The sequence below is a fragment of the Labeo rohita genome, chromosome 9, assembly GCF_022985175.1.
Source record: "Labeo rohita strain BAU-BD-2019 chromosome 9, IGBB_LRoh.1.0, whole genome shotgun sequence".
Taxonomy (NCBI): Eukaryota; Metazoa; Chordata; class Actinopteri; order Cypriniformes; family Cyprinidae; genus Labeo; species Labeo rohita.
In genome coordinates this window covers 13,541,367-13,567,707 of record NC_066877.1, presented here as the reverse complement: position 1 = coordinate 13,567,707, position 26,341 = coordinate 13,541,367, and the positions used below count along the sequence as shown (strand labels likewise).

Here is a 26,341-nt window from a genome sequence, read left to right as displayed (position 1 = left end):
AGTAAATGACTGATCTTTATTTTCTGGGGGAATTGTTTAAGCAATTACTATTTTCTTTATGATTATGCATGTATCTCTAGCTCCTGTAAAGTTGACGTAGCTTAGTTCGGCCCTTTGTTTGTTTGTTTTTTTCTAGATGGTACTTTAAAGTGTGAGTTGTTGTGGATGTAAAGGTGAGGTGAGAGCCCAGGTTCCTGTGAGCTCCTTTGCCATGTTTGACTTCCTGCTGGGCAGTCTGACACATTGATGTCTGCAAGAAATTCTTCCAGGTGCTGAGAAATCAAGAGTTGTATTGCCTTAAGGTTTTGTTCCAACAAAGGTCATACTGGAAGTATCAAACCAGAAAGAATAAAACAGAATGCAGAAGATTGTTAGAAAGTTACGCTTTGTGCAGGTCATCGAATTGCACTTCCATACTAAACATACTGTACTATATATTTGAAAATTCAGTATGCCTATTTTCTATACGTAGTAGGATGATGGTGTTCCAATAATAATATTAATAATTAAATCTGGAACACCGCCGTCCTACTACATTCATCTCAAGTTGATGTACCAGTGAGCACTAGTTGGACGCTGGACCCACAAAGCATTGCTCTCAGCAGTTTTGTTTTGTTTTGTTTTGTTTTGTTTTATTTCATTATTTATAGCATTCATCTTAAATGTACCAGTGAGCAATAGATAAACACTGGACCCCCAAAGCATAGTTCTCAATATGAAATTTTAAAATGTATTTTATTTTATTTCATTTCATTGTATAATTTTATAGTATTCATCTTATCTTATTTTATAATTTTATAGAATTCATCTTTTTTTATTTTTTATAGTGTTCATTTTATTTTATTTTATATTATTTTATAATTTATAGCATTCATCTTTTTTATTTTATTTATAGTGTTCATTTTATTTTATATTATTTTATTTTTATAGAATTCATCTTGAATTATTTTATTTTTATGGCATTTATCTTATTTTATTTTATAATTTGTAGCATTCATCTTTTTTTTATTTGTAGTGTTCATTTTATTTTATATTTTTATTTTTATAGAGTTCATCTTGAATTATTTATTTTATTTTATTTTATAGTGTACAGTCAAGTAATGCAGTAGGAATTGACTACAAAATGAAAAAGCACCGTTTAAGTCTTGTCCAGTGTTTTATTGTTAACAAAAAGTAAATAAAATATAAAATAAAGTAAAAGGTGAAATCTTAGAAATTAGACATGTTGCCTTAGTGACTAACTGACGTAGGTTAAAGTTAAAGTACTAAAATTACTATATGTGAAACTAAAACTGATATAAAAATAAATTAAGGTTAGAAATGTTTGCAAAAATGTTTAGGAAATACACAAAAAATATAGAAAATATAGAAATGAACTATTCAAATGTTATCAAATACTTTAAATGTGCTATAAACTAACGTTTGACTAACATATAATGGTGTACAATAATATAATGTATATTCTCACCTCAAAAAAAAAATCTTACAGAAAAATCTGTAAAATAGGGCACAATGTAATGTACTAATATAAAGGATTTTTCTGTATTTATAATTAACATGTGTTTTACTTGTTTAAATTTCACATTTTTGCACTTATGTATATAAGGCTCTGCATACTGTATATATATCGTTTGCATGCACCGTATCTGAATTTATCAAAAAATTCATATTAGTTATTATTACAAGCTGTTTTGACCAGAGTGACACCAGAGACTGCTGTTTTATAAACCGATTTATCAGTTGCAGTATTATTTTCCAGTAAGATTCTCGATTCCCAGCTCTTTTTACAACTCCTTGTGTGCTAACGGTTTGGCTTACACAAGCATCACGCACATATGTTTAAGATGCAGAGCGAGGCAGAGCTCTTTGCTCCGCTGGCTCCGTGACCTTACTCTCTCAAGGGGAAAGCCGGCACCCAGACGACCCTTCAGCATGCATTTGGGAATCAACTTATCATCTTGAGCACTCGTTTAGTTTCCCTGGTGTGTGCTTCACTGTGTTTATTGCGTTGAATGGTAGGCCGTTAGAGAGCACAAACACAGAGACATCTGAGCAATAGCCCGTGACTTTCCACAGAGATTTTTCTTTAAATCCATTTGAATTTAAAAGTTTACTTTCGAAAATTTTGAGCCTTATGGAGAACCCAGCAGAAGCTGTTTCGCAGATGTGCCGCCTGTTACCGAGTTAAATAGGTGTGATTGCTTAACACAATCCTGGTTGGATATATGACGTTTTGACATCATAGAGTTGTATGCAACAAACATTTCATAAACATAAACAAACACAGCCCTGCTGTTGATGTTTACTTCATTATTGACATTTGAGAACGCCACTGATGGAGTCCTGGAGTGTCTCTGTCATCTTCTGTCTCCGAATACAGCTTCTCCAGTCACTCTCAGCTAGGACGCATCAGAGCATTTGATTGGCTGTGAAGTGAAGTTTTGAGTATTAAAGAGCGAGAGAGAGACCTTTTCTCTAAGCTTGCTTACAGCTGCTCTGTTTGTAGTCCAAAACTCTGAAGAGAATTAGCAGTTTTGAGTCATGTGTTCCCTTGGGAGCTTCTAATGGGTTTTTGAAGAAGCAGTTTTCTGTTTTTATGAGTAAAATAAGGTCTGTTTACATTACTTGAGGAGACTTTTATGTTTTGTTCTACAACATAAATTTTGAAACCACTGGTTTAAAAAACAGTTATTTAGATGTGTTTTCTTTAGTAAGCATGTGTGGCAACTTTTTACAGCACAACATGGTTTAATGGTGACGTATCATGAAAATCAGACTCTTTCCGTGTTTAGGTGCTATAATTGGGTTCAGATTATTTTCCCGCTCCCTCCGTGATGTAGAAACAGGATCTTATTATAATATTAGCGTCCCTTAATCTGCACGTTTCCACCTACGGTGCTGCCGTTTTGCTTTTGCAAAGGACAAAGATGTACCAGTTCTTACGCCATGGCAAATGTTTGAGCAAAGCACGCTAACTGTTTTAGCGTTGGCTGCACAGACAAGCACAGAACACTATTTAGAGTCCCAGTCTCAGAGGAGACAAGAGAGCAGTGGATTTATTGATTTATTTACTGTATATTACGCTGCTGCCACTCAGATCTAATATAAACTTGCCATTTCTTTCCAAGCTGTTTACCAACTGTTTTTCTAACTTGTGTGTTTTTAACATGAACTTGTGTGGATTTGATGGTTTAAGTCCAATGAGACATGAAAGAGAACTTCGTTTAGTACTCACACGCCGTGTGACAGCTGCTTTCTGTGCATGTTCTTTGTATCTGTGTGCTCAGAAAACCGTATATCAGAAGTTTAAACTAGTTTAAACTCCTGGTTGGCTCGCCAAAATGTGTGATTTCAGCGCGATAGACAAGATAATCAAAACCAAATAGTTTTTTGGCAGAATATCTAAGGTATGAACTGTTAAGGCACAGTCCTGTTCTGAAAAAGGGGGCAGGGAGCAGCAGCTCATTTGCGTTTAAAGAGACATGCATGAAAACAGTAGGTTTCTGCTTCTCACTCAAAATAGGCATTTCAAAATGATATAATATATGATCTGTGGGGTATTTTGAGCTGAAACTAAGTATCAGGGGACACCTTATATTACATATTGTAAAAAGCATAATAGGTCTCCTTTAAAAATTCATATTTGAGATGTGAATGAGTGTAATTTATGTTGTAGAAAACAGGAATAGTCATTATTCATTTACCCTCATGTTGTTCCAAGCCTGTACAACTTATGTTTTTTGTGGAACATGAAAGAAGTTGTGTTGTTTTGTCCACACAGCCAAGTTCTAGTTTAGTTTTTTTATTGAATGGACAGCGAAATATCTTTAAAATATCTGCCTTTATGTTCTACAGAAGAAAGAAAGTAATACAGGTTCGTAGCGACTTGAAGGTGAGTAAATGATGACTGAATTATCTAAAAATCCTTCGAAACTGAATACATTTGAATTTAACACAAATAAACTTTATCATATTAGTCTCATCAAATATTCAGGTTAAAATGTATATGAATGGATAAGTGAAATTATATATTTTAGGTCATTAAATATTTCTGTCATGACAACTCTCTTAATATATTTGGTCTTGGTGGAATAGATCTGCTACGCTGCCGAATTGCTGCTGCTGTAGTTGTAGATTATTGCTGCAGCTGCAAACAACTACAAGATCTTGCTACTGCCAAGCATATGGCGATACGATGCTGTGAGTATTTAAAATATGCTGCTGCACAAATAGCATATAAAATAACCTTTAGCAGATCTATACAGGTGGAGCTGGGGAGGTGGAGGGTTTCAGAGAAACCCTGAAAGCGTGCTACAAAAAGCTTGAGTGAACACTAAACAGCCTTTTAGATGCAAAGCAGAATGCTCATTGGCTGCATATGCAACATTAACCAATCAGCTTGTGCCAAGTCATTTAACGCTGTGAACATCATCAGTCACGTTAATGCACCATCTAGAGTTTCATGAAAGAACTAGGCATTTCTGCCTTCACTAGGTAGTTTTAGGTAATCCTGCAGTGTTAGAATAGATTTTTTAAAAGTATAAATATTGCATGTAATGGAAAAAATGCAGTTTAAAATGGATGATGTACAGTATAGCAAGTATTTCATAGCAGCTACCCATATGCTTCATAAACAGTGTAGGACATTCATTTTCCCTGCTTTATCTTCAATATCTGTTTGTGCTAGTTTTTGAAATGTTAAATACTTCTGGCTAAATGTTGTGAGCTGACATTTGGAGAAACAGGTTGCGTGGAGAAAATTCTCTGAAAGAAATGGAGACTGGAGTGGAGGTAATGATGTGTGAAAACATCATGCATCTGACTGAATGCATTATTGAGAGACATTAAATCATGTCTCCAGAAGTGCCTGTTTAATATGTATAAGGCAAAGCTCCTTCTCACTGCGTGAACGTGAGGAAGAGAGAGGCTCAGTGTAAATGCAATAAGTGAATAAGTTTTGCAAGGATGGCTTCGTTCACACCGTGAAAACAAACACTACACATTCCTCATGGTTTGTAACAGAAGTTTGCTTGGTGTGCTCAGAGACCTCAAGAAGGTCTTGCATCTGCCAGTAAAAAAAGGAAAAGAAAATCTCACGTGATCTCATCTCATAGGACTGGTCGTGTCTATGCTTTAAAGGCTTTTTATTCATATTTAATAAGTAGGCTGGCTTGTGTGCTTACCTCAGCACCCATATCTGGAGTTTCTCACAGCATCATGGGAACAGACCGTGGTTCTACACGTACACTACATTTCAGCCTCACAGCTCATGAGAACAAACGTGAAGACATCACAGTCTCTCACTTTTCGCCTCACCTAACAGTTCATTTTAATGAAAGAAAAAAATTTCGTACCTTTAAATGGAAAGTTCACCCAAATATGAAAATTTTCTCATGTCGTTCCAAACCTGTAAGATTGTCGTTCATCTTCAGAACACAGATTAAGATATTTTTGATAAAAGCTTTCTGACCCTGCATAGACAGCAATGCAACTGACATGTTCAAGGCCCAGAAAGGTAGTAAGGGCATTGTTAAAGTACTCCGTGACATCAGTGGTTCAACTGTAATTTTATGAAGCTACGATAATGCTTTTTGTGTGCAGGGAAAACAAAAATAACAACTTAAATTCAGTAATTTCTTCTTTTTCGTGTCAGTATTCGACGAATGTTCACAAGAGTGCGGTGTATTTTTCACTGCGATAGAACGTGTAGTGGGAGAGCTGCATTGTTTGCGGACATAGCAACAGTAACTAAGGAGGGTGGGTTTTTGAGAATGGTCAATTGCTACCTGATCTCATGATGAAAACGTACCTGTATGAACTTTTTCGCAAGGCGTGAATATGTACCATCAAGTACATATCACTGCGGTTTCAAACAGAAATGAACACTAGAGGTGGTAAAACAGCAAGCACTTGTCATAGTTTTCATACACTCCATATGTTTTGCTGAAAAATCGAAAAACAAGCTAAAACGGCATTCTTGCAATTGCGTTTTTTTATGTCACATTCGCTTTTGTTCATACTATTATGTAGGTTTAGGTGTAGTGCAGATGGTATGCTATTTTTCAAACATCACGGAGCATTAGAGTTATAGCGACACTGGGCATTTCAAGTCAGAACTGCGGTGACGTGCAAAACCAATGTCACATAAAACGTACCATACTCACGCACGCTCATCTGTTCTGGCGAAAAAACCAAACACTCTTTAGTGCCACTCAGTGGACATTTCACATTGAATTTCACGAAACGTACATGGTACGTATTTTGCATCTTGCAAAAAAGTACCCACTGGTATGTTTTCATCATTCCGAAATTTTCCCCAATATTCAAATTAAAGGTTGACCTAAATGAATTTTTCAGTGGCCAGTAGCATATTTTTCCCTGCAATCTTGAACACATGGTTCCATTCTTCATTTCAGGTTGTTCGTGTTATCCATGATTCATTTGTGGTGTCAGACAGAGAACTAGCGGGATTATTTGTTGAAGTATGGAAGAGATGGATGATTAATATAACAGGCTCTGAATGCTAATCATAGCACACATACTCCAAGCACATTGACTCCAGTGATTCATAGTTACCGGTTTTCTTGCTGCCTCCACGCATTAAACAGTGTGTAAATTAAAGGACTCGAGTATGTGTTATCCTATAATTGCTTATCACGCTGATTTATTTCATTTTACTGAAAAGCAAGTCTTCAATTTGAAGTAATATTTAAATAATGCATGTAGGACGGTATTATGTTGTTTTTCTTCCAGAGACAAGGAATATCTCAACATGTAGGCGATTTTGTATTTGTGGTTGTGTGTGTGTGTTGCCTGCAGGGTGTTTCTGGGGGCAGGAATTGGCAGTGGTTGAGCCGGTGGTCTAGTGCATGTGTGTGTGTGTTTACGCCTGTGGCCTGAGGAAAGGTGTTTGGCACTGCTGTCAGGTTTCGGTGTGATAGCCGCCATTGATCGCTAGTCCTTCTCTGAGACGGGTTGTTATCATGCTATCTTCAAAGATGTTCAACTGAGGTCCATCTGTCTGTGGAATTGGCAAGAAGTTCTTTTTGTCTCCCCTGAGAAACTTGTATTTCATCTAGAATGATAAAACATCAACACACATATGTTTTAAATATTTATGACATCCAGATAAACTCCTACACCGGTCAGGCGCTCATTCCACCCTTCCTCCTGATGGATTCCTGTCGTAGACCCATATACATAAGACGTGGGTTGTGAAGGTGGTTTATGCGATTCGGTTTCTCAGGAGGAAGCCAGCACTTATGTCAAGGTGGACGTATGAAATTTCCAAGAGTAGGCTTTTTCAGGCGTTGCTCTGTGTTCATTAGCCTGTCCCTCTGTTCCACTTCTGCCACTAAATGAAACAGCGCTGGCAGGTTGATCCAAAGCCTAATGGCGTCGATATTCATCTTCATCTTCCGTTAGTGCTCACGATTCTTCTTATATTAGAATTTTTGTGTCTTCGAGTGCAATAGAGGGAAACTCCTCTAGCTGTGATTTCATCAGAAACCCAGAGCCGTGATGACGAATCCACACACGACCGGCATCCCAGCAGGGGCTGCAATGTGATTTTCTCCTGTTTGAGCTCAAACTTTATAAATCTCTTTACATTCTAAAACTAGATTTGGCATTTAAATGTGAATTTTAGGGGTTGTTATTCCTCCCATGATTGCGTTTGTGCTTTTATGGCGCATGTGAAATGCGATAAGATGACACGTGTTCGTTTATGCCGATCTCGGGGGAAGCTTCCTAACCTTCTAACGTTGTGACACAATCTAATCTGTGTGTGGTAATGCCAGTCGATGTGTCCTAATGGGACCATTCCCAGTCCAGATTAATGAAGCAGTCAGATGTGGAATATGAACCATTTTTTCATTAGTTTCTCAGTGCAAAACAGGATGAGAAATGGAACAGAAACTGGATTTAGTGTTGGCCTACATAGAACACTGAACCGAAAAGAGTTCACCTACACACAACCATAAATATAAAACACATACTGTTTTGCACATGCTTTCAACATTGAAAAAACAGATTGCCACTGTCAGAGCTGTGGAGAGTAGTGTACATGCTGATATATTAGCTCTGTTCAAATCCAAACCTGGTGAGTTGCCTACCAAGATAGCATTTTAAGGCATCATGCTGTTTCAGCATTATTATTCTGCCTTCAAAGACATCTTTTGGCCAAATTTGAAGGCATCATCGCCTGCAGCGCGCGTGTCCTTATTTTTCATTAATGCTCATTAAATGGCTCCATCCCATTAAAAAATAAGACTGATTCAGTATTTGTGGGTGTAATCAGCATATCATATTGTTAGCATAAACAACAATTTCTATAGAAATTAACTGCAAACATGTGCGTGAGAGATTTCGAAGATTATTAGAGCATTTTTTACAAGAAAATACAATTTTAGTCTTTCTACTCCAAAATCTTACATTTAATTTGATGTTACTTACTGTTTCTTTTTTTTAATTATTATTTCTAAAATTTACTAGAGTTTTTTGAGTAAAATTGTGTATATACATGAGTGTGTATGTGTGATATGCATTTAATTAGAATATTAAATTTATATAATTAAAAAAGTCATTTTACTTAGCAAGAACACATTAGGGACACATTAAATTGATCAAAAGTGAAATAAATGCTGTTCATTGTGAAAAAATGATATGCATATCAGTAAGTTGTGGAGACTTAAGGTTTTACATTATCTTAACTCATCAAAGTAATTTGAGCAGTACTTTTTAAATAAGTTATATAAAATTTAACTTGATTTAGTTCTGTTTAATGTGGTTTAAATGACTTACATACATACATACATTCATCATCAATTTTTATTTTTAGGATTTTTATTGTTTTTTTTTTTTTTTTTTTTAAAGAAGTCTCTTCTGCTCACCAAGCCTGCATTTATTTGATCCAAAATACAGTAATATCAAAAGCAGTAATATTGTGCAATATTTTGATTATTTAAAATAACTGCTTTCTATTTGAATATATTTTTAAAATGTAATTTATTCCTGTGATCAAAGCTAAATTTTTAGCATCATTACTCCAGGCACATCTTTCAGAAATCATTCTAATATGTGACCCTGGAAAACAAATCCAGTCATAAGTAGCATGGGAATATTTGTAGCAATATACAATGTATGGGTCAAAACTATTTCTTTTATGCCACAAAAAGATATTAAGAAAATATCATGTTCCATGAAGATATTTTGTAAATTTTCTACCATAAATAAATCAAAAGTTAATTTTTGATTAGTAATATGCATTGCTAAGAACTTAATTTGGACAACTTTAAAGGTGATTTTCACAATATTTTGATTTGTTTGCACCCTCAGATTCCAGGTTTTTAAATAGTTGTATCTCGGCCAAATATTGTCCAATTAGAATAATTTCTGAATGATCATATGACTGGAGTAATGATCCTAAAAATTCAGCTTTGAAGGAATAAATTACATTTGAAAATAAATTCAAATAGAAAGCAGTTATTTTAAATAGTAAAAATATTTCAAAATGTTACTGTTTTTGCTGTACTTCAAATAAATGCAGGCTTGGTGAGCAGAAGAAACTACTTCTTACTGTTCAAAAACTTTTGACAGGTACATGCATGTAGAAGAGAACTGTAAGATAAAATGGATGAAATGTTTCTTGAGCACCAAACCAGCATATTAGAATGATTTCTGAAGGATCATATGACAATCAAAACACTGTGTTGATAGGTTTAACTGATTAACAACTAATTAGTTAAACTAACATTCTTTAACACACTGACAAACGTGCTCTTTGCCCATGGCTTTTGTAGTTTTTGAAGCTTCATCTGCTGAGCATTACTTTCTGTTAGCCTACATCTCACTGTTACTCGCTTCCCCCAGTAATCAGCCATGACTGGATCCAGCCAGCCAGTCTTAGAGGAATATGTGTCACCAGACCCGAGGCACTAGTCAGCTCAAAGCTTCCTCCTCCAGACACATCCTTACCTTCAGGATTATGCATGTGAAACAGAAGAAGACCGTGGTGTGTTTTATGGCTCAGTCATCAGATTTTAAACAGCTTCTTCTTATCTCTCGCTCTAGCAAGTACTCCACAGCGCTTCCTTGCATTATCTTATTGTTTGATGTCGGGCTGCATGTTATTAGCCTGAAAGCAAATCAAAGGGTTATAATTAACAAACAATCAATATTAGCTTCCTTCCACTCTCTCTTTCTCTCATTCGCTCGTGTACCCGCTTCTGTTGAAACTCTTTCTCGTTAATACAGTGCTGTCACAGTGGCTCTTGTTAAAGTGCTAAGTGTCTTTTACATAAATGGGTCCTGGCAGTGACGGATCAATGTTCTCCCGCACCTGTCGTACCCAGTGGGCACCAGTCATCCGGCCCACCGATGGCTCTCGCTATGCCTATAATTGACGGCATCTGAATTGTCATGGAGAACTGCTATCTCTGTGTCCCATGGATGGATCTCTGCTGTCCGTCTTCATTAGGAGCATAGTCTTCCAGCATGCACCACAATCTCCCTTCAGGGCACAGAGGATTTATCAGCCCCTCTCTTTCCCACACACATTCTCCGATTCTCCTTTTACGAGACCCTGTAGCTTCACATTCTCACAGTCCTTCCCACCCTGCTTTGAACCTCCTTGTCCATCTCGCTCTACCCCACTAAACCAAACTAGTGCACCTGACCAGATGTGAACAGCAGGTGTTTTGTATCTCCAAGAAACCTCCTGCTCTGAGAGAAGATCCAGCACAGAAACATGTGAACCCTTATTCACAGGTTTCTATATTCACAGGCTGCATGATGACACTTTCTGTGCCCAATTTCACTGCTGCATGATGTGACCTACTATGGTGGTTCTCAGTGGTATATAGTTTCAAGTCCTGCATAGTGTTGTGCAGTGTGGGATGCAGCGTAGCCGTGCTGATCGGAGACTTGTGCACCACAATTTTATTCCAAGTGCTAAAAGGAGAGCAGCAAGAAAATGAAGCCATCATCAAAAGGCGAGATATGATTTTGTTTGGCCTCCAAGTAGCATCTAGATGCTCAATTTCATGAGGAAAGCGGCTTTTAAAGTGGCTGGCTTCTGACTCTGAAACAAAAAGCGCCGCTAGGCAGATGGGAGAGGTTTTAAGATCAAATGCATTTATTTAGTGGTAATTTGTTTGAATCAAACCGCAAAGTGGGCATATTAACACCTGTGGGTGTGGGTGTGTGTGTGTATATGTATATATATATATATATATATATATATATATATATATATATATATATATATATATATATATATACACACACACACACACACACACACACACACATATACATGTAATACTGTGTGCACTCACAACTAATTAAAACTACTATTTAAAAGTTGTTTTTGTGTGCGTTTTTGAAAGTAGTCTCCTCTGCTCATGACTGCATTTATTTGAACAAGAACAGCAATATTGTGAAATAATATTAGTATTTAAAATTAGATTTTTAATATCATTTAAAATGTAATTTGTTTTGTACTGTATGATGGCAAAGTTGAATTTTCAGCAGTTTCAATATGTAGAGTAGAGTCAGGGATGTTTCCTCCGAGGAGGCAAGGGAGGCAGCGTCTCCTCAAAAAATTGGATGAGAAAAAAATTTGTAGTGTAAAAATAAAACATGTATATTACAAAATATGACATTAAAAAGTGTATAAATCACTTGTTTTTATAAAGAAACATTGCACAACAGGAACACCAGCAGGTGAAGTTACAGCAGGAGTGAGTGTCTCTCTCGCCTCCGTTGAGTTTTAACAGACCCCCTAAAGCGTGCGTTGAATTTGGTGGGGGGTAATTGAGAATGAATGGGGGAAAGTCACATAAAACAATGCCTCAATTGCGATATGATTGGATATGACTGCTTATGATCGGCTATGATTGGTTTGTGTGATAAATCCCGCCTCTTGTGTGTTCCGCCTTCGTGAATCAGTCTGAATGAACAATATAATGCCGTTAATGGGAAGACTAATTTAAAAAAGTATGTAAACAACTCACACACTTAGATATAACCACTTAGTTACATCAAAATAAGACTTGAAATGGCCTGAAAACATAATCTGTGGGAGCAAGTAATTAGCTTGAAATTTAAAGTAAATCTCCCATCTGTGACCAAAAATTCTAAGGTTAACTATTAAAATAAAAAGCCAAACATAAGTTCACAAATAAAATAGTTTACATTGTTACTGCCTTGAGTTTTAACTTTGGAATAAATGTAAAATGCTTAAAAGCACTATATTGATGAGATTTATACATAGCTTTAATAAATAGAATATTGATTACATTGTTAATGTAAAAATAAAAATATAATCTCTCTCTCTCTCTCTCTCTCTCTTTTTGAGTAATGGTTATTTAACCAATAAAATGTGACTGGGACCTCCTTGTTTCAGAACACAACTGCACACCACTGAGTAGAGTACATATTAAAATGAGTCGTTATTTGCCCTGTATCTGTGTTTATTTTACATGCTGCTCCTCTAGGTTCCTTCCATATATGTACGAAAGGGCCAGTCAAGAGGCTAATGGACGTCTTACAGCACCACAGTTTATCTTATTTACAGGAATATTGATTTTCATCAAAATGTGGCATTATAATGCTCACAGTCGTTAATCTTGCTTTTAGAGTTATGTCAGTTAGAGTTAGTCGGCAGTTTTGGATGTTCTGGTTTGATTAAAGGTGATACTTGGCCTGACAAATCTGAGAAGCACTGATCTACAGTATTCTCCAGACCGTATCCCAGAAGCCTTTATGTAGAGCACCTTATATTCCTCCCAGAGCACACAAGTTCTTTGCTCCTAATTCAATCACTAGAGCTTTGTGTGCTCCTTTATTTTCCATTCCAGTGCCCAGCCAATAGACCTTACTCCATGACATTCACTGACACAATAGAAGATTGATGAAGCACATTTGTTTCTGAAGCATTCATATCCAAAACCATTTAATATGGGCTTGGTAATTAATTAGCTCTGAAGCGATGCTCAAGGTCAAAATATAGGGCACTGTCTCCCACCTGATTCACACAAACTCACACCCACCTGCACTCTGGCTGCGTTCTAAAACCTTCAACTGCCTACACGGATAGCATTTTAAGCAACATACGCTCATTGGAAAACCTGCATCTAAGTGCATTTTTGATGAACTACAAAATGTAAAAACGTATACATACAATTCACTGCAGTTTTCAACTAAATTGAACATCTGTTTTTGTGTCTTTTTTTAATCTTTATCAGAGTATTGCATGATGTTAGCATTGTTACCTAAACAATAAATGAAGTGTGGTATTTTATATGATGCTTAAAGGGGTCATCGGATGCTAAGTTCACTTCTACATGTTGTTTGAACATTAATGTGTGTTGGCAGTGTATGTACAAATCTACCCTATAATGATACAAATCCATGCAGTGGTTTTTAATTAATCTGTAAAAATAATATCCCCTTTTTTCAAATCGAGCCATTCTCAGATGCCTGTTGTTGTTGCGTCACACCCACACAGGCCGCTCTCACCATAGTTGATTGACATGAGCGTTTTACCTCAGATCAGCTGTAACAGTCCGCCCTCTTTGTTTGGATGCCGGAGCAGGGATGTAAGTTAGACAAGAATATCTCTGATTGAGCGATTGAGGTGTTGTGTTGCTGGATGTAATAATGAACATAGTGGTCATCATTTACTCCTGACATCTGAGCCACTGAAGATGCAGTAGATTACGTTTGTTTGTGAAGGGAATGCACCTCCCGATCTACACATATCCATCTATTTTCGCGCAAATCATTCATGATTCAGCTTCACTTACAGCAGAAGTGAGTATAAGTATTTTTTTATGAATCTTTGCGATCGCCTTTTCTAATAAAGTGCTAGTTAGCAAGTTTAGCGGCTAAATGCGGCTAAAGTAAACAGGCTTGTCTCTCCATGGAGAGAAGAGAGGGGTGGGGCGATCATAGCTCATTAACATTTAAAGCAGCCTCGTCCAGAATGAGATGATTTTTGCAGAGCTGATTTTGACAAGGTAAAAAGGATGTTGTTTTACACAACCACTGAGAATTTTTAGCCAAAGTATATTATAGACTTTTCATTAAGACCCTAAAGAATCATATCAACTTGTGGAAAATGGGCATCCGATGACCCATTTAAAGGGATAGTTCACCCTAAAATGAAAATTCTGTCATTAATTACTCACCCTCATGCCAACCCGTACAACCATTGTTCATCTTCAGAACAAAAAATAACGTAATTTAAAAAAAATCAGAACGCTTCTGATCCTGCATAGACAGCAATACGACTACCAGATTCAAGGCCCAGAAAGGTAGAAAGGACATTGGTAGGATAGTCCATGTGTCATAGCTGGTTCAAAGAAAACTAATATATAAAGACTTCTTATCAACAATTTCAGAACGCTACATCAGCGGCATCATGCGTGTGCCGTGGTACTCTTGTGAACGTGCGATGGAGACTGACATGGAAGAGAAGAAATCATTGAATAAAGTCCTTTTCTTTGCACACAATAAGTATAGTTTCATTTTATGATGTCACATGGACTATTTTATTGATGTCCTTACTACCTTTCAGGGCCTTGAATGTGGTATTTGTGTTGCTGTCTGTGCAGGGTCAGAAAGTTCTTTGAATTTCATCAAAAATATCTTAATTTGTGTTTCAAAGATGAACAAAGGTCTTATGGGTTTGAGCCGACATGAGGGTGAGTAATAAATGACAGAATTTTCATTTTTGGGTTAACTGTCCCTTTAAAGTTCCCTATGTAGTGTTCCAGATTGGTCACTTTTTAGGTTCTCTTTCATAATATTCTCCATGTAGACGGTAGACAGCACGGCATCTGATAGTGCTTCAAATGACATTTTGCATATTTTGAAAAAAAAAAATAATAATAATAATTTCACTCGTACGCCTTTTTTGGGCTGCTTGTAAACACTTTTTAAAATATGTCCTTTGCTATCACCCGCGCTTCTTGAAGCTGTCTATAATAATAACTCCACTTTAGTAGCTCTCCCCTGCCTGTATCCATAAACACACTTCATAACATTTTTAATCAAAGTCTCTGAGAATGCCACTCATCTTTTTCAAAAACATTTCCTGAGCTCCCTAGCTAATGTTACTTGACTTCACTCTTCAGTTCCTGTAATGTTTTGATTCCCTTTTACTTTTTGCATGGGTTATTTTTATTTATTATCATACATGTAAGACTCTAAATGCAAAATGACCAAAAGGGCTGTGGGTAAAATGACTAGAGCATTAAACAGATGCTATTCAGCCGCATTCTTCGCCAGACACTCGCTCCGGGCCAAAAGAAAACGTTGGATTTAGTTAAATGCGTCTCTTTCGGTGCATATAAACACATGCCACCTATGCCCACTCTAGCACACCTCGGTGTACTTACTGTATGCTTTCTGATCCCAGAGTTCCCTCTGGGGAACCCAGAGTTGTTTTTGCTACATCACAGACCAGAACACGCACATATGTTGTAAGTTAAGGGAGGGGGGACATGTCTCAATGGAGGTTGGAGAATTAAAGCAGGGAGGAGGTACAGGACGTAGAGGGCTCATCTGTGGACTCCCTGCCCGAGCACAGATCCACATAATTACAATATAGCCCTAATTGCATTGTGGAAGACTGCTGGAAATCCTTCTGCAACACAAAGGAATCAGAGATGTATCGGCCTCATTAGCATAGATATTAGGCTCCCATTATGTTTTTGTAGCAGACGGAGGGCAGCAGTGCTCAAGCCCCATTCTTCACTGTGCGAGGCGGATCTGCTTAAACTGCTCTCCTGAGGGAACACAGCCTCCCACCTCTCTAAAAACACACACACAATCTGTTTCACTGGGATTAAGCACATTTCAGAACGTTAATATGACACATTTCAGGCTCTGCTGCTTGGATTAACAGTTAGAAGAGCTCATGCAAGAGCAGTCAAGTTTGGAGCTCTAAGCCAGCCTTCAATGTGCTTGGGTTAGTGCGGCGTATAAACGAAACACATTTTTTGATGCGTTTTCAAGTGAAAGTCACTTACTCCACTTCGCAGTTCATAATTTTACTTCTCCTCTCATTTTCTCATGTTCAAAGTGAGCAACTCTTCTGCCGTTTTGCGATTCAACGATTACCTCTTAATATTACTGCACCGTTTGCTCACTCCCTGCTTCTCTTTTTTCCCCTTTTTAAAATATGTTTTGCTTTTTCTCCCTTCTCCCAGTTCTTCCATCCCTTTCAGGCACTCCTCTGTCTCCTCTTTCCATCTGTGATGATTATCCACCTCCACTTGTCATTGCTCCACTCAAAGCCTCTTTACATCCGCAAGGCAGCAAATGGATCTCCTCTTCCCCCTTTTAAAAAAGAGAGCGCTCCAAAAAGTCTTTTATGTTTACAGGTACACCTGAAACGTTTCTCAGTCTCCACTCGTGCTCGGGCAAATAGACGTGCTTGTGGAACTCATAAATATGCATGAACTGGGATATTATTATGTTGTAAGTGATTGACAGTGATAAGGACTCTTCATCTGTCAGTGGGGGTTGAAATTAGCAGCTACCGATTAACTGTTCATCCCTAATGAGTGCTTGTGTTTTTGTGTCATCAACAAAACTCTTGAAAGATCTCTATTTTAATAATGGAATAAGGAATACTTAGTAGCGTAGATCTCATTCCTAATTGCGGGTCACATAAATGTTAGTTTTAGTCTTTCGTTAAATCATCTGGTCATAAAGGGATAGTTCACCCAAAAATGAAAATTCTGTCATTCATTACTCACCCTCATGTCGTTCCGAAACAGCAAGACCTTCGTTCATCTGCAAAATTAAGATATTTTTAATGAAATCCGAAAGCTTTCTGACCCTGCATAGACTGCAACGGTACTACCACGTTCAAGGTCCAGCAAGGGGGTAAGAACAGAGTAGTTGCTTTGCTGTCTATTCAGGGTCAGAAAGCTCTTGGATTTCATCAGAAATATCTGAATTTGTGTTCTGAAGATGAACGAATGTCTTACAAGTTTGGAATGACATGAGGGTAGGTAATTAATGACAGAATTTTCATTTTTGGGTGAACTTTCCCTTTAAGGCCGGTTCACACTGCACCGACCGATTTTGTTTTGGCGTGTACTAGAACATGCTTTCATGCTCACGCATTATTTTTCAGATGATTTACTTTATTACAATACCTTTCTCTCCAGCCTGGCACAAATGGCTCGATTAGTTCCGGGTTTAATGAAGGCCTGCCTTCCGAAAAAAGGAAATGTGTTGTGATTGGTTAGCTGTCCCACTGCGTTGTGACTGGCGAACAGCTTTGACGATGTTTCAGTACTGCCACGCCCCTTGCTAAAGCAGTTAGCGCAAGCTAGATTAATAGTGAATCTTACTTTTTAAATATGGGTATTTTTCTTACAAAAACACATTGATTCACCACAAGAAACCCCCGGGAGCCGTGTGAGGCACATTGTATTATGGATGGATGCACTTTATTAGACTTATTAGACTCCGATTGCATTTGTTCAGTAAATAATACGCTACGGTAGTGTTGAGTCCCATCCTCAGCCTGCGAGATCGCCAATACATGATATTATCGTGCTAATTATTTAATTATTTTACATATTTAGTTTCATTGCCCGAAACCAACTCCAGCATAAGGCTAAAAGCAGCCTAACACCATGTCCTAACTAAGCGAGACAAGACGCTGTGAAACTCGATAAAAGGTATCTTTTCCATGTTAATCTGTCCTTTAGTCAATGCTTGTGTTTATACCCACCACGCTGCGATTTGTTGAAGCGGTTCTCCACACTGCATCGCTAAAGTTAGGATAATTCCCCACCTCATCCTTACCCATCCCCCAAATATTCGAATTTCTGTAGGTGAGATTTATTTTAATGATATTCTAATGGACCATGTTGTGACATCATTACGTACGGAAAACAAACGTTGTAGGCTGTTCGATGTAGTTCTTGAAAAGGGATTTTTTTTAAAAACTAAATATCTTCTTTTAGAGTGGACTTTGAGATCTGTAACTTTGTAGATCTTTTTTATGCCCAAACATACACACCACACACTGACTAAAAGTCAAAAAGTGAAAAAGCATAATAGGACCCCTTTAAGCATTAGTCGACTATAAGTCACACATTTATTAATAAACCATATTAATTAAAATAATGAGCCTTTAATTGCCTACACATCCTAATAAGTGCTCAAGCGCACGCAAAAAAATAATAATATAGCACGATATAATAATTATGAATATGTCTGAGAAAAACAGCAAGGAGACTGCATTAACATTTTAATAATTTGTTAATGAATTAGCACTTTATTTTTGGTTTAAGAGATAAAGTCGGCGACACTCTCTCGACACATCTCTGCAGTAATGATACAGCTGTATGCATGTTTCATACAGATTACATAATCTATATTTGTTTTCTATTTGAATTGGTTCAGTTGAAAGTAGACATTTCACTCTTTATAGATATATTTGTCATGTCTGTAAGCAGTATAAACAGAGTTTCGCTCTGAAGTCCACAGAGACCAAGACGGCAGAAGGCGCATCCTGTTTGCTTTCATTATTTTACAAAGGTGCAACGTTTCGTTGTTCTTGCGAGTGCACGCAAATAAACAGAGAATTTTTACAGATTCAAAAGATTTATTACTTTTCTTTGTATGACCAAAATGACGGAGTATTTTAAGAGCAAGTAAGTGTACCGGTGCCCCGATTAACATTAGATTGAGCTGCCATGTAAAGTTGCTACTACATACATCTTTCTGATAAGAAGCCATATTTAAGATTGATGAATAATAGGTGAGCGTTTAGATGTCAGGAACAGCATAAGATTAGCTAAATATTACTTTTTTTCTCATTATTTCCTCCTTCCTTTCTACCTCACTGTGACTGAGTGGGCTTTTGCAATAAATGTCAGACTCTGACAAAGTTCTGGCAGTGTCAGAAATTTAGTGTGGCATTCATGCTGTGTGACTGCTCCTACAAGCTGTACATTCTGACTTTTACCCGAGATCTCAGTGGGAACATATAGTTCGAGCTTTAGTTTCAATAAATGCTCTTTTTGGACTGGCAAGGACATTTTGTTTGCATTATAGTATGTTTTCGTAGCACGATAAACTTTTTTTTTATTCCCCTTTAAAATCTCCAGTGCATGTGGATGTTTTCTTGATGCAATAAATAAATGTTTTGTGTTTCTTGATGGGAAGGCTGCATTATCTTTGGAGATTGTGTCATCAATAAATAAACCAAATAAAAGCATCTTTATCTCGGCAGCACAGCGTGTTGGTAATTAACTGGGGCTAACAAATTGGACACACGCAGGAGGAGGGAACGCGGCTCGCTGTCTTCTTAGAAAATCACAAATGCACTCTAAACATTTTCTCTGTTTGCTTTTTCTGCTGCCAACCTCCCCCTCCGCACCTCCTCGCCCTCCGTCTGAGAGCCGTCACAAACTGCCTCTAATCAAGCTCTGAGCTGTTTAAAATGTGCTGCTTGATTTGCTTCATTTTTGCAGTCTCTCTTACTCTCCCATCATTCTTTTCCTTCTCGCTTTTCATACATTTATTGATTTTCCTAATTCGATTATACGACAAAAATGAAATGGCTTGCAGTTTTGTCAAGAACAAATATCTGGTTTAATTAAATTGTTTAATCATGCCTGGTGGAGTCGGCGTCAGAGAGGATTCTGTCAGAATTTAATTGGCCGCTTTCCTTCAGTAGGACACATGGAGGAGACCCTCCGAAGAATTCGGTAACCCTAAAAGCAAGTGATTGATGGAAAGCCCACGCAAGAGCATTCATAACTATGGCTAATATGAGTGGGGAGATAATCTTATCTGCTGCAACTCTTGGGAGCTAATGAAAGGATCGCTGCTCCTGTAAGACAGAAAAGTACAAAGACCAATGGACCTCATTTCCGTCTTGTCAAAAGCTCCCTGCTCTGCTCATTTTCTTTATTAGAAAATTGAATGGGGAAGAGAGAGAGCAGAGCATCAGTCCTCCGCTCCAAGTCCACTTATGCATCATGTTGAAAGAAAAGCATTGACCAGAGTGAGCTTGAAACAGAGAAGGCAAATGTTTCCAATCATATTCGCTGTATTGCTTTTTTGTTGCCCAGGAGACTAAACCGTGTCTCAGCTGTGAGCTGCCGTGCATTACTTTTCTCTGATTTCAAAGCCTCTGTGAATAACTTTATGTAAATCCGGGCAATATTGTATGATTGTATTTAATTGTGCAGCAGTGCTAGAGTCAAACAACAGTATTAGGTGCTTTAAAAATGCCAGTGTGTTTGTAAACATGATTTTCTGACAATCATGTAACGCTGAATGCACCTGTGATCGGATGATGTGATCAGCCACAAAAAAACTTTTAGAACTGTCAACTCGTGAGCACAGTTTTAGTGGCATTAAAGTGTAATTTGTTTTCCTGTGTTGATGTATTTCCTATGGAAACAGGAAGTTTGGGTGTGGTTTATCAAAGAGTTTTTCAACTTCTTATGATCTCAACATATTAAAGGATTGGTTCACTTCCAGAATGAATATTTAGTGATAGTTTACTCACCCCCATGTCATCCTAGATGTTCATGCCTTTCTTTCTTCAGTCGAAAAGAAATGAAGGTTTTTGAGGAAAACACTCCAGGATTTTTCTCCATATAGTGGACTTCAATGGGAGCCAGTGGGTTTAAGGTCCAAATTGCAGTTTTAATGCAGCTTCAAAGGGGGCTCTACATGATCCCAGCTGAGGAATGAGGGTCTAAAAAAATATAAAAAAAAATTATATACTTTTTAACCACAAATGCTCATCTTGCACTACCTCGACTTCACGCATTACGTGCATTAAGTACCAACCCAGTGTTTACAAAGTGAACGTGCAAAGAAAGTCAACCAGCCTTTACAAAAAAAAAGGTAAAATAATGATGTTGGATGATTGTGGAGGAGAAAATGAGATGAGGAGTTTTTCGCCCTACCCTACCGTTTTGAACCAGAGTACACAGATGAAGCACTAACCGTGCGTGACCCTTCCAGAGCTAGTGCACGTTGAGCGTTTGTGGTTAAAAAGTTTTTTAAGTTTCATTACATAAGACTCTTATTGCTCAGCTGGGATTGTGCCAACCTTCAACCTGCTGATCCCTATTGAAGTCCACTATATTAAGAAAAATCCTGGCATGTTTTCCTCAAAAACCTTAATTTCTTTTCATCTTAAGAGAGAAAGACATGAACATCTTGGATGATATGGGGGTGAGTAAATTATAATGACATTTTTATTCTGGAAGTGAATTAATCCTTTAAGGTTAAAAAAAAGTGCGATGTTGAGATCATGAAAAAATGATAGGAAATAAACTCAGCCTCTTTACAGATGCGTAGGATTGTAAATTTTAACCGCATATATCTGCTAAAAGTGAATTTTCAACATTGACGTGTGCACTAACACACAGATGGCTTCAAAGCTAAACTACATGAACTAAAAGCCACAGAACTCTAATTTAGATTTCACGGGGTCTTTAATCCCTGACATCTCTTTTTCAGCCTTTGTTTTCTGTCAAAACCGGAGAAATTAGAAAGAAAACTAAAAAATCTGTTGTGTGGAAATCCCATCCATTGGTGGTTCTGCTTTAGAGGATTGAAGAGGCATTCTCCTGCGATTAGCTGCTAGCTCTGAAGGGTTCTGCAGAGATTCCCTATGGAATGCCTGCCAGCGCTTTGAGAGCATCTTTAGTGTGCACCCAACCAGTAATGTTTTATGTGTGAGGGCACACAAGATGACATTTTACATTTAAAGGATAAATGCCTGTTAGCAGTGATAAAAACTACTAAAGTTTATGTGCATTTTTGTCAATCTCAATTAAATTCAGGCCCACTGCAGATTCGGAATATACTCTTTATGTGTATGCTGAAAACTTCCTGCAGTTCAATGAAAATACACAACCGCTTAAAAGTTTGGGGTCGGTAAGATTTCAGTCTTTTTGAAATCTCCTGTACGTCAAGAGACTGAACTGAAATGTCATTACAGTAAAATAACAATTGTCTATTTTAAAATATTTTAAAACGTAACATTCCTGTGATGCAAAGCTGAAGTTTCAACAGCCATTACTCCTGTTTTCAATGTCACATGATCCTTCAGAAATCGTTCTAATATGCTGATTTACAAGAAACATTTATTAATATTAACAATGTTGAAAACTGTTTTGTGGAAAACCTGATACTTTTTTCCAGTATTATTTAATTAATAGAAGTTTCAAATGAACAGCATTTATTTGAAAGAAATCTTCTGTAATAATGTGTCTGTACCGTCACTTTTTCAATGTAATGTATCCTGAATAAAAATAATAACTTATTTGGGAAAAAAACATATTGACCCCAAACTTTTGAACAGTATGTGTTTTACATACATGTTTTCCCATCAGAGTTTTTAACATCTTCACTCTTAAAAGTACTCAGACTTGGGTAAAATATGGACAAACCCAACCATTTGGTTACATTTTTAAATTCCATTTCTAACCCAGCAGTTGGGTTTGTCCATATTTTACCTAAGTTTGGGTTGAAACAACCCAGTAATTTTTAATAGTCTTGTTAGTGAGTATTTAGTGAGTAAAGATTAGTGAGAATGAGCTATCTTGCTTTTAAAAGCTTTCAAACATTTTAACATATTAAAAATTGACTTTGATTCTCAGTGTTTTTTTTCTTTTGTTACTAAGTAGCTTATCTTTTAAAAGCTAAATTAGCAGTTAGTTAGCTGGCTGTATGCCAACAAGCAACTGATCTAGTGCAACTACCATCAACAACTGAAGGGACACAGACACTCATTCTTGTCAATTTTGTTGGAGTGTTCTGTTTTAGAGCTGAACTGTAGGGAGATATTAACTCTGACAGCCCTGCAGGAGTGAACAAAGCTCATTTTGCAGTGTGACATTTTAATTTTAGAAGCTCTTGGCCTGATAGTATGTACAATGACAACAGTATGTCAGCAGACGGCAGTAATACTGCAAACACACACAGCTGTCACATCAGATACAGTTGTGAACATTAATTATTTGTCATAGTTTTCTCTGCACTTTTGGGAGTGGTTTATGTTTTGCTTCTAAGAATATGGAATAAAGCTCTTATATTTGATAAGTTAAAAGGCTAAATTGAGGAACAATCCTTTTGCGGTTTCTTAAACCAAGGGGTTGAAAAGAAGAAAAAAAAATAGTGTTAAATCGGTGAGATTTGACATTATACAATTGAGTTGAGGAGCTTTGCTGCAGGGATTGAGTTTCTGGCCTGCTGGTTAGAAGCATGAGAGTGTTCATGCCACTGTTATTCACGGAGAAGGTCCAGGCTTAGGGATGAATCAAGGGACTTTGCTAGAAGTGCAGAAATGCGTGATGGGGATTACTGGAGCCAAAGTGTCAGTGGAAAATTGGATTTTTAGCCAAGAGCCATTAAAGCAGGAAAAACAGAATGTGAAGTTTCACAGATGCTCATTAATTTGAGGTAATAAAAGAAACAATCATATGAAGTCCCACCAATTTTGTATTTTCTCGATTAAAGACACTGCGTGTGTTAGTTGAGGCAAAATGGGAGGAGTAATGCAGTAGCATATGTTTAATGCGTTTGAAAGTGTGCCTGAAACATTTGCACATTTTCGTGCCAAATAACAGGGCTGAACATGTAGGACATCTGCTCTTTTTACTTTTAAGTGCTTCTCTGTAGCACTTATCTAATGATCTACATTTGTAAGTATGTGAGACCTTTTATTTGCAGGTGTGAAAGTGTGTTTCCAATCTACATTGTGTCTTCCTGAGCTCTTGTGGCGCTCATAAATCCACTCATGGTGTGAAATAGCAGCCATTGCTGATGGCAGTCACACCTGACGCACCTGTAGTAATCCAATATGTATGCCCAGGATCCCACAGCTCTGCTCCCCCAAGAATATTTCTGACGTCTTATTTCTTCCGAATCTAAAACGAGCATTTCCAGCACTCCCTCGGCAGCAACAAATATAGTTCACCCAAAAATGAAAATTACCCCATGATTTACACATCCTCAAGCCATCCTAGGTGTACATGACTTTCTTCTTTCAAAAGAAAATAGTCAGAGTTATATTTAAAAATGTCCTGGCTCTTCCAAGCTTTATAATGGCAGTGAGTGGCTGTTGAGATTTTGAAGCCCACAAAAATGCAGTCATCCATCATAAAAAGTACTCCACATGGCTCTGGGGGGTTAATAAAGGCCTTCTAATGTGAATCTATGCATTTGTGTAAGAAAAATATCAATATTTAATGCCGCTGGAATGCCACTCTTTCTTGAACACGTGTACGACAGTTAGCGGAAGCTAGAGATTGTGGTTTATGAAGTTTTAAATATGGATATTTTTCTTACACAAATGCATTGATTCATTTCAGAAGGGCTTTGTTAACACCCCGGAGCCATGTGGAGTACTTTTTATGATGGATGGATGCAGTTTATTTTGCTTCAGAATTTTAACAGCCATTCACTGCCATGATAAAGCTTGGAGATTTTTTAATATAACACCGACTGTATTCGTCTGAAAGAAGCACGTCATATAAACCCGTGATGGCTTAGAGGTTAAATACACTTTTAGGATTTGAAGTATGCAACAAGTCTAATTAAGTGCACTTCTTTTCACAAGGGTTCTCCCATCAGACAAGAGGCAGAATTTTTTTTATTTTTAATGTATTTGCTCTAAATAGACTGTAAATCTCAATGTTTATTGTTCTAACATTTCCCCTTTTTCCATTCTCCTCTTTTAGTGAGTAAACTGAAGGTGCACAAGTCCAACCAGAGTCTGCAGTTTTTGGAGGACAGTCGGGTGCGTGTCAACTGCTCCATCACCTCTCAAACCAGCCCGGACTCTCAGCATGCTGTTCTGTGGTACGCCCGGAAGGCCGAGCCAGGAGAGCCAGATGAGCTGCTGTTGAAGATCGAACACACTGGAGCGTTTGAGTATGGAGCGTACGCAGAGGAGGAACGTCTCCGCAGCCGTGTGCAGTCAGAGAGACTCTCTCCTCGGTTATACGGCCTCACCCTGCATCGTGCCGAGACCAGCGACTCTGGAACATACTACTGCCTTGTGGAGGAGTGGCTCATGGACCCGGATGGACTCTGGTACCGCCTGGCACAAGACTCCTCCGGCTTCACACATGTGGTGGTGAGACAGCCAGGTAAGAATGTGCTTATCAAATGGATGTATATGTACACTACCACTCAAAAGTTTTTGAACAGTAACATTTTTAATGTTTTTTAAAGAAGTCTTTTTTAAATAGAAGTCTATTTGGTCCAAAGTACTGTATTTTGAAAAAATTTTGCTAATTAAAATAACTATTATTTATTTATTATTTGCTATTTAAAATATTTTACTATGTTAAAATGTGATCGGCTAAATTTTCAGCATCATTACCACAGTCTTCACTGTCACAAATCATTCTAATATGCTGATTTGCTGTTCAATAAACACTTCAGCTTTGAAATCACAGAAATAAATAACATTTTTAAATCTATTCAAATAGAAATCAGTTATTTTAATTAGTAAAAATATTTCAAAATGTTATGCTATTTTTGCTGTACTTTGGATCAAATACATGCAGGCTTGGTGAGCAAAAAAACTTCTTTTTAAAAAAATTAAAAATACAGTTCAAAAACTATATATATTTGTATGTAAATACATTTACATTTATATTTATCATTTTATCTTGCATGTAAATACATGTATATTAATCTGTCACACATTTAGTTTTCAATGTTTTTGCTGCATTTTTACTAGAAGTTAATACTTTATTAAGTAAGGATGTACAGAGTTAAATTCATCAAATGTAATGGTAAAGACATTTATAATGTTACAAAAGATTTCTTAACTCTGTAGTTCTCAAAGAACCCCGAAAAATATCATGGTTTCGGCAAAAAAATATGAAAACGCACAACTGATGATAATAATAAGAAATATTACTATAATAAATATTGATAATGATTATGTGATTCTGAAGACTGAAAATTCAGTATTGACACCACAATAATAAATTGCATTTAAAAAAATATTAAAGTAAAAACTTTCAAGTTTCCAATTGGAAAATTGACATTTAACATAATTAGCCCACTGTTATTACAAATAAATCCAGCTTTGGTGAGCATAAAATATTAAAATATCTTCTAGACAAGAATGGTGTGTAATTTTTTTAAAATGTTTTTTTATTTTTTTAAATGTTATAAAGGTTCTATTTTTTTTTGTTGAATGTTTTTGCTAGAATTAGAAAACTAGAAAATCAGAAAAATACACAAATTTCTGTTTTTAGACTACAGCTTTAGAAAAACTGATTATTTTGTAGTGGTCACTTAATTTTTCTCAGAGCTG

General features: G+C 37.0%; 1 protein-coding gene across 1 annotated transcript in view; it reads left to right on the top strand.

Moving 5' to 3' along the window:
- igsf3 (immunoglobulin superfamily, member 3) overlaps positions 1-26,341 on the top strand; it is a 186,835-nt gene that overhangs the window by 152,443 nt on the left and 8,051 nt on the right. Inside the window, exon 7 of the mRNA XM_051118750.1 lies at positions 24,747-25,157. Coding sequence (XP_050974707.1) covers positions 24,747-25,157 — 411 coding nt within the window. The remainder of the gene's footprint in view (positions 1-24,746; positions 25,158-26,341) is intronic.